The sequence below is a fragment of the Pleurodeles waltl genome, chromosome 3_2 (assembly GCF_031143425.1).
Source record: "Pleurodeles waltl isolate 20211129_DDA chromosome 3_2, aPleWal1.hap1.20221129, whole genome shotgun sequence".
Lineage (NCBI taxonomy): Eukaryota > Metazoa > Chordata > Amphibia > Caudata > Salamandridae > Pleurodeles > Pleurodeles waltl.
Window position 1 is genome coordinate 579,557 of NC_090441.1, and position 13,627 is coordinate 593,183.

Here is a 13,627-nt window from a genome sequence, read left to right on the forward strand (position 1 = left end):
AAACAAAGGGCGGCCTTTCCAAGACCTAGTGCCACAATACGTAATAACAACAGATGCTTCCATGACAGGGTGGGGCGCACACCTCGATCACCACAGCATACAAGGACAATGGAACGTACATCAAACAAGACTGCATATAAATCACCTAGAACTTCTAGCAGTTTTTCAAGCACTAAAAGCTTTCCAACCAATAATAGTTCACAAATACATTCTCGTCAAGACAGACAACATGACAACAATGTATTATCTAAACAAGCAAGGGGGGACGCACTCCACGCAGTTAAGCCTGCTAGCACAAAACATTTGGCGTTGGGCAATTCACAACCAAATTCGCCTAATAGCACAATTTATACCAGGGATCCAAAATCAACTCGCAAACAATCTCTCTCGAGATCACCAACAGGTCCACGAATGGGAAATTCACCCCCAAATTCTGAACACCTATTTCAAACTCTGGGGAACACCTCAAATAGACTTGTTTGCGACGAAGGAGAACGCAAACTGCCAAAACTTTGCATCCAGATACCCACACAAACAGTCCCAAGGCAATGCCCTATGGATGAACTGGTCAGGGATATTTGCTTACGCTTTTCCTCCTCTCCCTCTCCTTCCTTACCTGGTAAACAAACTCAGTCAAAACAAACTCAAACTCATATTAATAGCACCAACTTGGGCAAGGCAACCCTGGTACACAACGCTGCTAGACCTATCAGTAGTACCCCACATCAAATTGCCCAACAGGCCAGATCTGTTGACACAACACCACCAAAAGATCAGACACCCAGATCCAGCATCGCTGAATCTAGCAATCTGGCTCCTGAAATCTTAGAATTCGGGCACTTACAACTTACCCAAGAATGTATGGAAGTCATAAAGCAAGCCAGAAGGCCATCCACCAGGCACTGCTATGCAAGTAAATGGAAGAGGTTTGTTTGCTACTGTCATATTAATCAAATACAACCATTACACACAACTCCAGAACATGTAGTGGGTTACTTGCTTCACTTACAAAAATCTAACCTGGCTTTCTCTTCCATTAAAATACACCTTGCAGCAATATCTGCATACCTGCAGACTACCTATTCAACTTCCCTATATAAGATACCAGTCATTAAAGCATTCATGGAGGGCCTTAGGAGAATTATACCACCAAGAACACCACCTGTTCCTTCATGGAACCTAAATGTTGTCCTAACTAGACTTATGGGTCCACCTTTTGAACCCATGCACTCCTGCGAAATACAGTTCCTAACCTGGAAGGTTGCATTTCTCATCGCCATTACTTCCCTAAGAAGAGTAAGCGAGATTCAGGCGTTTACAATACAAGAACCTTTTATACAACTACACAAAAATAAGGTCGTCCTAAGGACTAATCCCAAATTTTTGCCTAAGGTTATTTCACCGTTCCATCTAAATCAAACAGTGGAACTTCCAGTGTTCTTTCCACAGCCAGATACCGTAGCTGAAAGGGCACTACATACATTAGATGTCAAAAGAGCATTGATGTATTACATTGACAGAACAAAGAACATCAGAAAGACAAAACAACTATTTATTGCATTTCAAAAACCTCATGCAGGAAACCCAATATCAAAACAAGGTATAGCCAGATGGATAGTTAAATGCATCCAAATCTGCTACCTTAAAGCTAAACGACAGCTGCCCATTACACCAAGGGCACACTCAACCAGAAAGAAAGGTGCTACCATGGCCTTTCTAGGAAACATCCCAATGCAAGAAATATGTAAGGCAGCCACATGGTCTACGCCTCACACATTCACAAAGCACTACTGTGTAGACGTGTTATCCGCACAACAAGCCACAGTAGGTCAAGCCGTATTAAGAACATTATTTCAAACTACTTCCACTCCTACAGGCTGAGCCACCGCTTTTGGGGAGATAACTGCTTACTAGTCTATGCAAAACATGCGTATCTACAGCGACAGATGCCATCGAACTGAAAATGTCACTTACCCAGTGTACATCTGTTCGTGGCATCAGTCGCAGTAGATTCGCATGTGCCCACCTGCCTCCCCGGGAGCCTGTAGCAGTTCGGAAGTTACCTTCAACTATTTGTATATATATCATCTCAACCTTAAATAGGTACATACTTAGTCAATCCATTGCATGGGCACTATTACTACAATTCAACTCCTACCTCACCCTCTGCGGGGGAAAAACAATCGAAGATGGAGTCGACGCCCATGCGCAATGGAGACAAAAGGAGGAGTCACTCGGTCCCGTGACTCGAAAGACTTCTTCGAAGAAAAACAACTTGTAACACTCCGGCCCAACACCAGATGGCGAGCTATGCAAAACATGCGAATCTACTGCGACTGATGCCACGAACAGATGTACACTGGGTAAGTGACATTTTCATTCCAGATTTGGAGCCCATTCTACCAGAGGGGCAATGGCTTCCAAAGCTTTCTGGGCGGGTTCCCGTTTAGAGGATATTCTAAAATCTGCAGACTGGTCTAATGACAATACCTTTAGAGTCTTTTATTGCAAACCTGTTGATGATGTTTCACTTAATGTAGTTAATATGCTTTAAACTCGCATAATAGGAGCCTCCGGTCTTGTCATAAAATGTAGATTTTCCTAGTTCATGACGGAAAGTCTTAATTTTATTAAAGACACGGAGGCGAGTATTATCCCACCACTGGTAATAAATGCTGTTTCTCCCTCCCTTTCTTCCAGCGCCAAGTCCGGCCAATCCATCAGCATCCTAATAGGATTTCCTCACATCGTGTGAATCCTTCGCTCATTACAAGTTCAGGATCCTGTTCTGATTTCACCGAATATGCCTTCATTTGTAGAATTTTGGACTTTTCTTCTGATGTGTTTGCTTTCCTAATGGCATTGTTTATCCTTTGTACGCTGTTTCCACTTTTATTCAGCAATTGACTTTATTTGCAAGAAAAGAGGGCTGCTTGCAGTCAAGTGACTTCACAATAGCATGGGGAATACTGCTATTGGTCAACATGTTTTATACTACGTTTTCAATCCCATTGGCTGTCTGTGTTAGCCACATGGGATTTGTAGTCTTTTTTGTCTTGACTGCTGTTTTAATAAAGCAAGAAGAGAACGCATAATACTCGCCTCCGTGTCTTTAATAAAATTAAGACTTTCCGTCATGAACTAGGAAAATCTACATTTTCCCTCAGAATTCTTCCTAGGCATGCTTTTGTGATGTTTTGTTATGAATTAATAGCATTGAATTTTTTGAGTCCATCTTCTGAATTAATGATATGGATTGTGTCCTGTATTCAGGGTTAACATGTCTGCTCCCCATTTACTATGCCCCCTCATCACCATATGAGTGATCTTCCATTTTGGAGCTCATAGATACAGCTGGTAAACCTTTGAATTAGTTGTGACAATTCAAAGTTTTTTTGTTAATAAGTTCTATTGTGTAAAATAGAGCACCATCCTTCTTGCAATGACACCTGTACTTTCCTACCAATGGTTTGTGACTGTTGGGAGCTTGTTGAAGGCTGAGTGTCTCATAAGACCAACATTGCTTGATAGATTGTTTGGCGTGTCATCTGTTATAATATTCTGCATGGAGCCACACCTTCATCCATTTTCTTGGCATACTCTACTCTCACTAAGGTGATATTTCCTAGGCAAGTGTCCATCAAATACATAGTTAGGGCCGCCCCTCATGCATTCTGCCAGCTCAAGGTGACCCAGTCTTCCTACCAGAGCATTGGCAAGTATGGCCATAAACCTCAGAACAACAGCTGTCTATACCGAAGCGGCCAGACACATCCTTCTCAGCTTCCTTCTTCGATTCTCAAATGATGTAGATTCTACCTTCAGAGTTGGAAACAGTAGAATAAACCTTTTTGTTGATTCTGTTTTAGACCATTGTCTTTTTCCATTGTCTTGCCCTCCTGCAGCACCTCTGCCATCAGTCAAAAACACTGGTTGGCTCTTTCTGTCAAGAAGGGGACTGCTACAGTGCACATATGCACAGGAAAAGAGGCCAGCTGCGTAGTAAGCATACATGCATGCTCAGTACTGGTACTCTGATTTAGTTACTTTCGAAGCAATATCCAGTTTAGCTATTAGGTTGAAGAGTACTTGCAAAAATAATGATGTGAGAGAACTGTAGTTAAGAGCAACACCTTTTTAAGTAAATTGGATTTTAATAATTCAAGGATCTTGCCGAAAACCCCAAATATACATGTGGCATTAGTCAGAAAAGAGGGTCTGGGTAAAGGGGCAAGTTACATAGTAATCAAAGGAGATTGATGAAGAGAAGAGTTTCAATCAGTGATCGCCTTCACTGATGAAGTGTGGCACCGCAACATCTTTTTGCAAAACCTAGATTACCTTCCTACATTGTTCCTGCATTGTTTCCTGTGGTCTAAAAAAATATATAGGAAGTAGGTGGAGACATGTTTAAAATGTCTGAAGTAGATCCTAATATCTTAAGAATATGTCTGTTAAATGAATTAATGCATCTGTTTTTGTCCCCAGCACTGATTCTAGAAGAAATTGCAATTGACTGTCACAATAAGGAGACAGAGCAACGACTTCTACAAGAAGCTCATGATTTGCACCTCTCGTCTCTTCAGCTTGCTAAAAAAGCATTCGGGGAGTTCAATGTGCAAACTGCCAAACACTACGGCAACCTCGGCAGACTTTACCAGTCCATGAGAAAATTTAAGGTGAGTATTATAAATAGTGCTTTCAGGGTTAGCCTCTTATTAGTGTGGCATTGCTTATAGGATCTGCTACTCTAGTTAAATCAACCAGACATTCGATTTGGTTAGACAGAAAAACATCTAAATATTGAATAAGACTACTGCTTGTTTTTTAAACTTCTAAAAGATATTATTATTTTATTCTTGACTGTCACATCCTGCTTTTTTTGCTCTTTTTTCTTTGTTTACAGTTTTTTATATGTACACTTAGCCCTTAGTAAGAATTTTAGATATATCACACGCACAATGACTATATATTATAGTTTTACATGCAGTTTTTATTTTAGGCCCTTAATTGTACATTCAGCATAAATTATTTAGATGTTTAACACCATGGCTATACATTATTGTTACCGTTAGGTGGTTATTGCTTCGGTACATGCAGTTTTTATCTCATGCCCAATTCCCCTAAGATCAAACACATTTATAAATGATTATAAAGTTTAACAATAATGTGTTCTACTTTAATTTCTTTAATTGCATGTTATTTTTATTGACCATATGCAAATGGGTTTTGATAAAGATCATAAGAAGCCGGCCATCACTACTGTACTAATATTTTAAAATACTAATATTATAGAGTCCTACATTTCCCAGGTTATTGTGAAAGGTCATCCAGTTCATAATTTTTTGTTTTGCTCTGATACTTGTAGATATGCTTTCACAATAAGTACACGAATTAAAGATTTGGACTATTCACAAATGGCTTTTATTTGACTCTTGGTGCTGTCTGTTGCTTAATTCCAGCATTACAACATGTTCGGTGGCATGTGTAGCTGCAGATACACATGTTGTGCATAGTCCGCCGTCTGGTGTTGGGTCGGAGTGTTACAAGTTGTTTTTCTTCGAAGAAGTCTTTTCGAGTCCCGAGACCGAGGGACTCCTCCTCCTTTATTCCATTGCGCATGGGCGTCGACTCCATGTTAGATTGGTTTTTTTCCGCCATCGGGTTCGGACGTGTTCCTTTTCGCTCCGGGTTTCGGGACGGAAAGATAGTCTTAACTTCGGAAAACTACGTCGGTATTGTTTCGCTCGGTATCGGGTAAGAATAGAATCGACACCGAATCGTGAAGAGCTCCGGTAGCCCTTCGGGGTAATTTCGATCCCTCGTCGGGGCCTGGTCGGCCCGACCGCGTGTAACATCGACACTGATGGAACGGACCCCGTTCCGATTCTGTCCTAAATGCCACAATAAATATCCATATACAGACCAAAATTTGGTCTGTAACTTGTGCCTGTCGCCCGAGCACAAGGAAGAAACGTGTGAGGCCTGTCGTGCGTTTCGGTCCCGAAAAACGATCCGTGACCGGCGAGCCAGAAGATTGCAGATGGCGTCCACGCCGACAGGACACAGAGAGTTCGAGGGACAAGGAGAAGAAGAGGAAGCCTTCTCCATCCATGAATCGGACTCTGAGGAATTCGACGTCGAAGAAACCGTGAGTAAGACGTTGAAGCAAGCACCACACAAGAAAACAGACAAGGCCCAGGGGACGCCACTGCCAACAGGCCATGGCTCAACCCATAAAGTAGGTGACCGTCCATCGGCACCGAAAAAGGCCGAACTGGTGCCGAGATCGTCCGACTTGGGTCGAGACACAGGCACGCAGCAATCTCGGGACTGAGAAAGTGCTGCCGAAAAAGATCGACGCCGAGACAGCGGAACCAAAGCTGCTCGACCCAGAGACAGCGGCACCGAGGAAGATCGACGCCGAGAAAGCTCGACGCCGAAAAAGAAAAAATTCTCCTCGGAGCCGAAAACAAGCAGAGACACAGTTTCGGTGCCAAAACGACCAGCAACCGAACCAACTGCCAGCTCATATACAGAGGAACAATCACTGTCCTCTCAAATGCGCAAACACAGATTTGAAGAAGAGTTACAGACCACTGATGTAGACCACACACAAAAGCGGATCTTCATACAAAGTGGGACAGGGAAGATCAGCACTCTTCCCCCAATCAGGAGAAAAAGGAGACTCGAGTTCCAAACACAAGAACAAACACCACAAAAAATGGTGAAGAAGGTAACTCCGCCACCCTCTCCTCCACCTGTAACTCACACATCACCGGCACATTCACCGGCTCATACCACCATGAGCCAAGACGACCAGGACGCTTGGGACCTATACGACGCCCCAGTATCAGACAATAGTCCTGAGTCGTACCCTACCAAGCCCTCACCACCTGAGGACAGCACAGCGTATGCACAGGTGGTAGCTAGGGCAGCAGAATTCCATAACGTGTCGTTACACGCAGAACCTGTCGAAGATGACTTCCTTTTCAACACCCTCTCCTCCACCCATACCTCCTACCAAAGCCTACCTATGCTTCCAGGAATGCTAAGGCACGCAAAGCAGATCTTCAAAGAACCTGTCAAAAGTAGAGCGATTACTCCAAGGGTGGAGAAAAAATCTAAAGCACCGCCCACGGACCCTGCTTTTATCACCTCACAACTGCCACCAGATTCAGTCGTGGTAGGGGCAGCTCGCAAGAGAGCCAACTCGCACACATCAGGCGATGCACCACCTCCAGATAAAGAGAGCCGCAAGTTCGACGCAGCTGGGAAAAGGGTCGCAGTACAAGCTGCAAACCAGTGGCGCATCGCGAACTCTCAGGCGCTCCTAGCGCGATATGATAGAGCCCATTGGGACGAGATGCAGCATCTCATCGAGCATCTACCCAAAGAACTCCAGAAACGGGCAAAACAAGTGGTTGAGGAGGGACAAAACATCTCCAATAACCAAATACGCTCCTCTATGGACGCAGCGGACACAGCGGCAAGAACAATAAATACTGCAGTAACCATAAGAAGGCACGCATGGTTGCGCACATCTGGCTTTAAACCGGAAATACAGCAAGCGGTGCTCAATATGCCGTTCAATGAACAACAATTGTTTGGACCCGAAGTGGACACGGCAATTGAGAAATTGAAAAAGGACACGGACACAGCCAAGGCCATGGGTGCACTCTATTCCCCGCAGGGCAGAGGCACTTTCGGCACCTTCCGCAAAACAACCTTCAGAGGGGGGTTTCGGGGTCAAGCCACACAAGCCAGCACCTCACAATCTACACCGTCTACCTACCAGGGACAGTACCAAAGGGGAGGCTTTTGGGGCCAGTATAGAGGAGGACAATTCCCTAGAAACCGGGGAAAATTTCAAAGTACAAAAACCCCTGCAACCAGTGACTCACAAGTCACTCAACCCCTTCACACAACATCAGTGGGGGGAAGACTAAGTCAGTTTTACAAATCTTGGGAGGAGATAACAACAGACACTTGGGTCTTAGCAATTATCCGACATGGTTATTGCATAGAATTTCTCCAACTCCCTCCAAATGTCCCACCAAAAACACAGAATATGTCAAAACAGCATTTAGACCTTCTAGAACTAGAAGTTCAAGCATTACTGCTAAAGGACGCAATAGAATTGGTACCATGTACACAAATAAACACATGAGTTTACTCACTGTACTTTCTAATACCAAAAAAGGACAAAACACTGAGACCAATCCTAGATCTCAGAACACTAAACACCTACATCAAATCAGAACACTTTCACATGGTCACGCTACAAGACGTGTTACCACTGCTAAAGCAACAAGACTACATGACAACCTTAGATCTAAAGGACGCTTATTTCCATATACCGATACATCCCTCGCACAGGAAATACCTAAGGTTCATATTCAAGGGAATACATTACCAATTCAAAGTGTTGCCGTTCGGTATCACAACCGCACCAAGAGTATTTACAAAATGGCTAGCAGTAGTAGCTGCACACATCAGAAGGCAGCATATACACGTATTCCCGTACCTAGACGATTGGCTAATCAAGACCAACTCCCTCACAAAGTGTTCACACCACACAGATTATGTCATACAAACCCTCTACAAACTCGGTTTCTCCATCAACTATACAAAATCTCACATTCTGCCGTGCAAAACACAGCAATACTTAGGAGCAATAATCAACACAACAAAGGGAAGAGCCACTCCAAGTCCACAAAGGGTTCAAAATTTTCACAAGTCTACACAAGCCATGTATCCAACACAAAAGATACAGGCAAAGACGGTATTAAAACTCCTAGGCATGATGTCCTCATGCATAGTCATTGTCCCAAACGCAAGACTGCACATGAGGCCCTTACAACAGTGCCTAGCATCACAGTGGTCACATGCACAGGGTCACCTTCTAGATCTGGTGTTGATAGACCGCCAAACATACATCTCGCTTCTATGGTGGAACAGTATAAATTTAAACAAAGGGCGGCCTTTCCAAGACCCAGTGCCACAATACGTGATAACAACAGATGCTTCCATGACAGGGTGGGAAGCACACCTCAATCAACACAGCATCCAAGGACAATGGGACGTACATCAAACAAAGCTGCATATAAATCACCTCGAATTGTTAGCAGTATTCCTAGCGTTGAAAGCATTTCAACCCATCATAACCCACAAATACATTCTTGTCAAAACAGACAACATGACAACAATGTATTATCTAAACAAACAGGGGGGAACACACTCGACACAGCTGTGCCTCCTGGCACAAAAGATATGGCAATGGGCAATTCACAACCACATTCGCCTAATAGCACAATTTATTCCAGGGATCCAAAATCAACTAGCAGACAATCTCTCTCGAGATCACCAACAGGTCCACGAATGGGAGATTCACCCCCAAATTCTAAACACTTACTTCAAAATTTGGGGGACACCTCAAATAGACCTATTTGCAACAAAGGAGAACGCAAAATGCCAAAACTTCTCATCCAGGTACCCACACAGGCAGTCTCAAGGCAATGCTCTATGGATGAACTGGTCAGGGATATTTGCGTACGCTTTTCCCCCTCTCCCTCTCCTTCCATATCTAGTAAACAAATTGAGTCAAAACAAACTCAAACTCATACTAATAGCACCAACATGGGCAAGACAACCTTGGTACACAACACTACTAGACCTGTCAGTAGTACCCCATGTCAGGTTGCCCAACAGACCAGATCTGTTAACACAACACAAACAACAGATCAGGCATCCAAACCCAGCATAGCTGAATCTAGCAATCTGGCTCCTGAGATCCTAGAATTCGGACATTTAAACCTCACCCAAGAATGTATGGAAGTCATAAAACAAGCTAGAAGACCATCCACTAGACACTGCTATGCAAGCAAATGGAAAAGATTTGTTTGCTACTGCCATAATAATCAAGTTAAACCATTACATGCATCTCCAAAGGATGTAGTGGGATACTTGCTACATTTACAAAAATCAAATCTAGCCTTCTCTTCCATAAAGATACACCTCGCAGCAATATCTGCATACCTGCAAATTACCCATTCAACTTTACTATTTAGGATACCTGTCATTAAAGTGTTTATGGAAGGCCTGAAAAGAATTATACCACCAAGAACACCACCTGTTCCTTCATGGAACCTCAACATCGTCTTAACAAGACTCATGGGCCCACCTTTTGAACCCATGCACTCTTGCGAAATGCAATTCTTAACGTGGAAGGTTGCATTTCTCATTGCCATCACATCTCTAAGAAGAGTAAGTGAAATTCAGGCGTTTACTATACAAGAACCTTTTATTCAAATACACAAAAATAAGGTAGTCCTAAGAACCAATCCAAATTTTTTACCAAAAGTTATTTCACCGTTCCACTTAAATCAAACGGTAGAACTACCAGTGTTCTTCCCACAGCCAGACTCAGTAGCTGAAAGGGCACTACATACATTAGACATCAGAAGAGCACTAATGTACTACATTGACAGAACAAAAGAAATTAGGAAAACAAAACAACTGTTTATTGCATTTCAAAAACCTCATACAGGAAACCCAATATCAAAACAGGGTATAGCCAGATGGATAGTTAAGTGCATCCAAACCTGCTACCTTAAAGCAAAGAGAACTGCCCATTACACCAAGGGCACATTCAACCAGAAAGAAAGGCGCTACCATGGCCTTCCTAGGAAACATTCCAATGAACGAGATATGTAAGGCAGCCACATGGTCTACGCCTCACACATTTACTAAGCACTACTGTGTAGACGTGCTATCCGCACAACAAGCCACAGTAGGTCAAGCCGTACTAAGAACTTTATTTCAGACTACTTCCACTCCTACAGGCTGAGCCACCGCTTTTGGGGAGATAACTGCTTACTAGTCTATGCACATGTGTATCTGCAGCTACACATGCCACCGAACGGAAAATGTCACTTACCCAGTGTACATCTGTTCGTGGCATTAGTCGCTGCAGATTCACATGTGCCCACCCGCCTCCCCAGGAGCCTGTAGCCGTTTGGAAGTTATCTTCAACATTTGTACATTTGTAAATATATTACTTAAACCTTAGTTGGTACATACTTATTCATTCCATTGCATGGGCACTATTACTAACATACACAACTCCTACCTCACCCTCTGCGGGGAAAACAATCTAACATGGAGTCGACGCCCATGCGCAATGGAACAAAGGAGGAGGAGTCCCTCGGTCTCGGGACTCGAAAAGACTTCTTCGAAGAAAAACAACTTGTAACACTCCGACCCAACACCAGACGGCGGACTATGCACAACATGTGAATCTGCAGAGACTAATGCCACGAACAGATGTACACTGGGTAAGTGACATTTTCCTTATATATAAAGGGTGCATAAGCAGCAGTTGTTCACTTAACAGTTAGTAGGACAACAAATGGAAAATGTTTGGCATTCTCATGCTTATTTAGAATTGTCTTTAAACACATATGGCAGTCAGCTTAAAAGAATGTTACCTTCCTTCTAGCAATTACTGTTCCCTACAGTTTGTGGTTGGCTAGGCCATTAAGTTATGACATGGCCTCAACTTAGCAAGATTATGAAAATGTCATTTGTGTTCTAATGTTCTGATCCAAGTTCTAGAAGTGCTGTGTTCGCTATCTTATATACAGTAGTTAGGCTCTCAGGAAAACCTAAGAACTCCAAAGGTTTTTTCAAACTAGATAGCATAATACAGCTGGAGGGGGTGGTTACACTGTGTAGCTCTTTTATATGTCCACTCTCACAATGTGCTAGAAGCTGCTGTGCAATATGTACATTTGGCAGCTTAACTCAACGAGTAATAATGAAGACCTTACTGTTTATATGGTTAACGCACTTATGTTGAAACAAGTATACACCATATGTGGTTGCATGATTTTAGAAGGCAAGAACTGCAGCCATGAGCTGTGTGCAGATCAGATTGTGATTTGCAGCCCAGAAAGTGCATGTTCATATTTATATTAATGTGTTTCTTATTTCCATTTGTGTGCTTTATAATATCAGTCACAGAAAATTGAACATTTTTTCAGTGGCCTATGATAGATAGGAATGATATACTGATAACTCTAATTGCAAAGATAATACCTTCAACATATCCTAAATAAAAAATAGATTATTTAGTACAAGAAGGCTAAATAGTAGAGGTGTGTGAAATTTCCTATTTTGCTTTGACGTAGTTATGTAAAATTTCAACAGAAATCTGCATAATTACACAAAATGCTAATCTGTCATTCTGTGCTTTAAAAAAAGAGGTAAAAAAAACAAACACCATTTTCGGTCTGTTGTTGTCATGTATTAGTAAATTTTACTGTAATGGCATGTAATTGCATGTAATCCCTTAACTTCATGGAACAAGCGTAATGTGAAATTCACGCAATAACTCAAATTAGGCTAGCTTAATTGAAATTTTGCCCACGGCTAGGAAATAGTAAGACCCTGAGCCACCATATGGTTTCTGATTCATAAAGGGGGTTTAAGATCAGACCTGTTCAATTATAGATTAATAGCGCTTCTCATCAGTGAAGCTAAATGCCATGCCATCCTGCTCCTGGAAGACCTATGGAAATGGGTGGAGTCAAAGAATCTTATCTGAAAGAATCAAACTGGGTTAATCGCGAAATCTGGCATGCTCTCCAACCTGTTGTTAATCTCAAGCATGTTGGACACAAAGCAATCTCCTGAAACTCTGCTACACTGTTGCTTTGTTGATTTTAAAGCAGCATTTGATCGTGTACCAATGGGGATGCTTTGGTCCAAACTGAAAGCCTGGATAATCCCACAAAAGCCCTAGGAACCAATTATCCAGTTGGACTCCAACACCTGGAATCAGATTAAATTAGGTGACGATGCATGTGTAGCAAGGAAAATCCCCACAACACAAGGAGTAAAGCAAGTGTGTGTGTTGGCCCACCTGCTTTTCAACCTGTTTATTGCTAATCTCTTGGTTCTGTCAACAGCCATCCTCCAAAACTAGGTAGTGAAAGGATCAGCAACCTTTTATATGCTGATGACTTGGTTCTGTTTATTATTGCACGTACTGGATTACAAAGTTTGCTGAACTAATTACAAACCTATACACGCCTTGACACTTCAGATGGCACTGTTAAAACTCTCTAACTCTGTGGTTTCCAACCTTTTGACCTCTGTGGACCCCCAATTTATTATTACTGGAACCCGGGGACCCCCACTGAATCATTACTGGAAGCCGGGGACCCAGACCTAAACATTGTTGATTATTTGAACCCCAAAACAGTATGCAAAAAATACTGAAACAAGCATTCCATCAAACACATATGGTAACACATTTTATTTAATTTGCAAACAAATAAAAAAAAGTTATTTTAATTGGAAGGTTGGAGTGTTTTCTAAATTCAATTAAAGGCACACATTGTCTATACTATATTCTGTTTGATGCACCTGCACTGCTCCTGCGAATCAATCTGAGGATACTAATTTAATTTCAAATTCCTTGAGATTTGCCATACTTTTTAACATTTTCAATTGTACATTGTCACTTTATCTAGATACACTTTATTAATCTGTTAATATTAGTTAATTTTAAAAGCAGTCACAGACCTCCTGAGGAGGCTTTGCGGACCACAGGTTGGAAACC

The 13,627-nt window shown here is 42.3% G+C and overlaps 1 protein-coding gene across 2 annotated transcripts in view; it reads left to right on the plus strand.

Annotated features, from left to right (window-relative positions):
- The window catches only part of APPBP2 (amyloid beta precursor protein binding protein 2), a 337,597-nt gene that overhangs the window by 281,661 nt on the left and 42,309 nt on the right, over nucleotides 1–13,627 (plus strand). For both annotated transcript variants that reach the window (XM_069226533.1, XM_069226534.1), the window contains one exon: nucleotides 4,489–4,679. In XM_069226533.1, coding sequence (XP_069082634.1) covers nucleotides 4,489–4,679 — 191 coding nt within the window. The remainder of the gene's footprint in view (nucleotides 1–4,488; nucleotides 4,680–13,627) is intronic.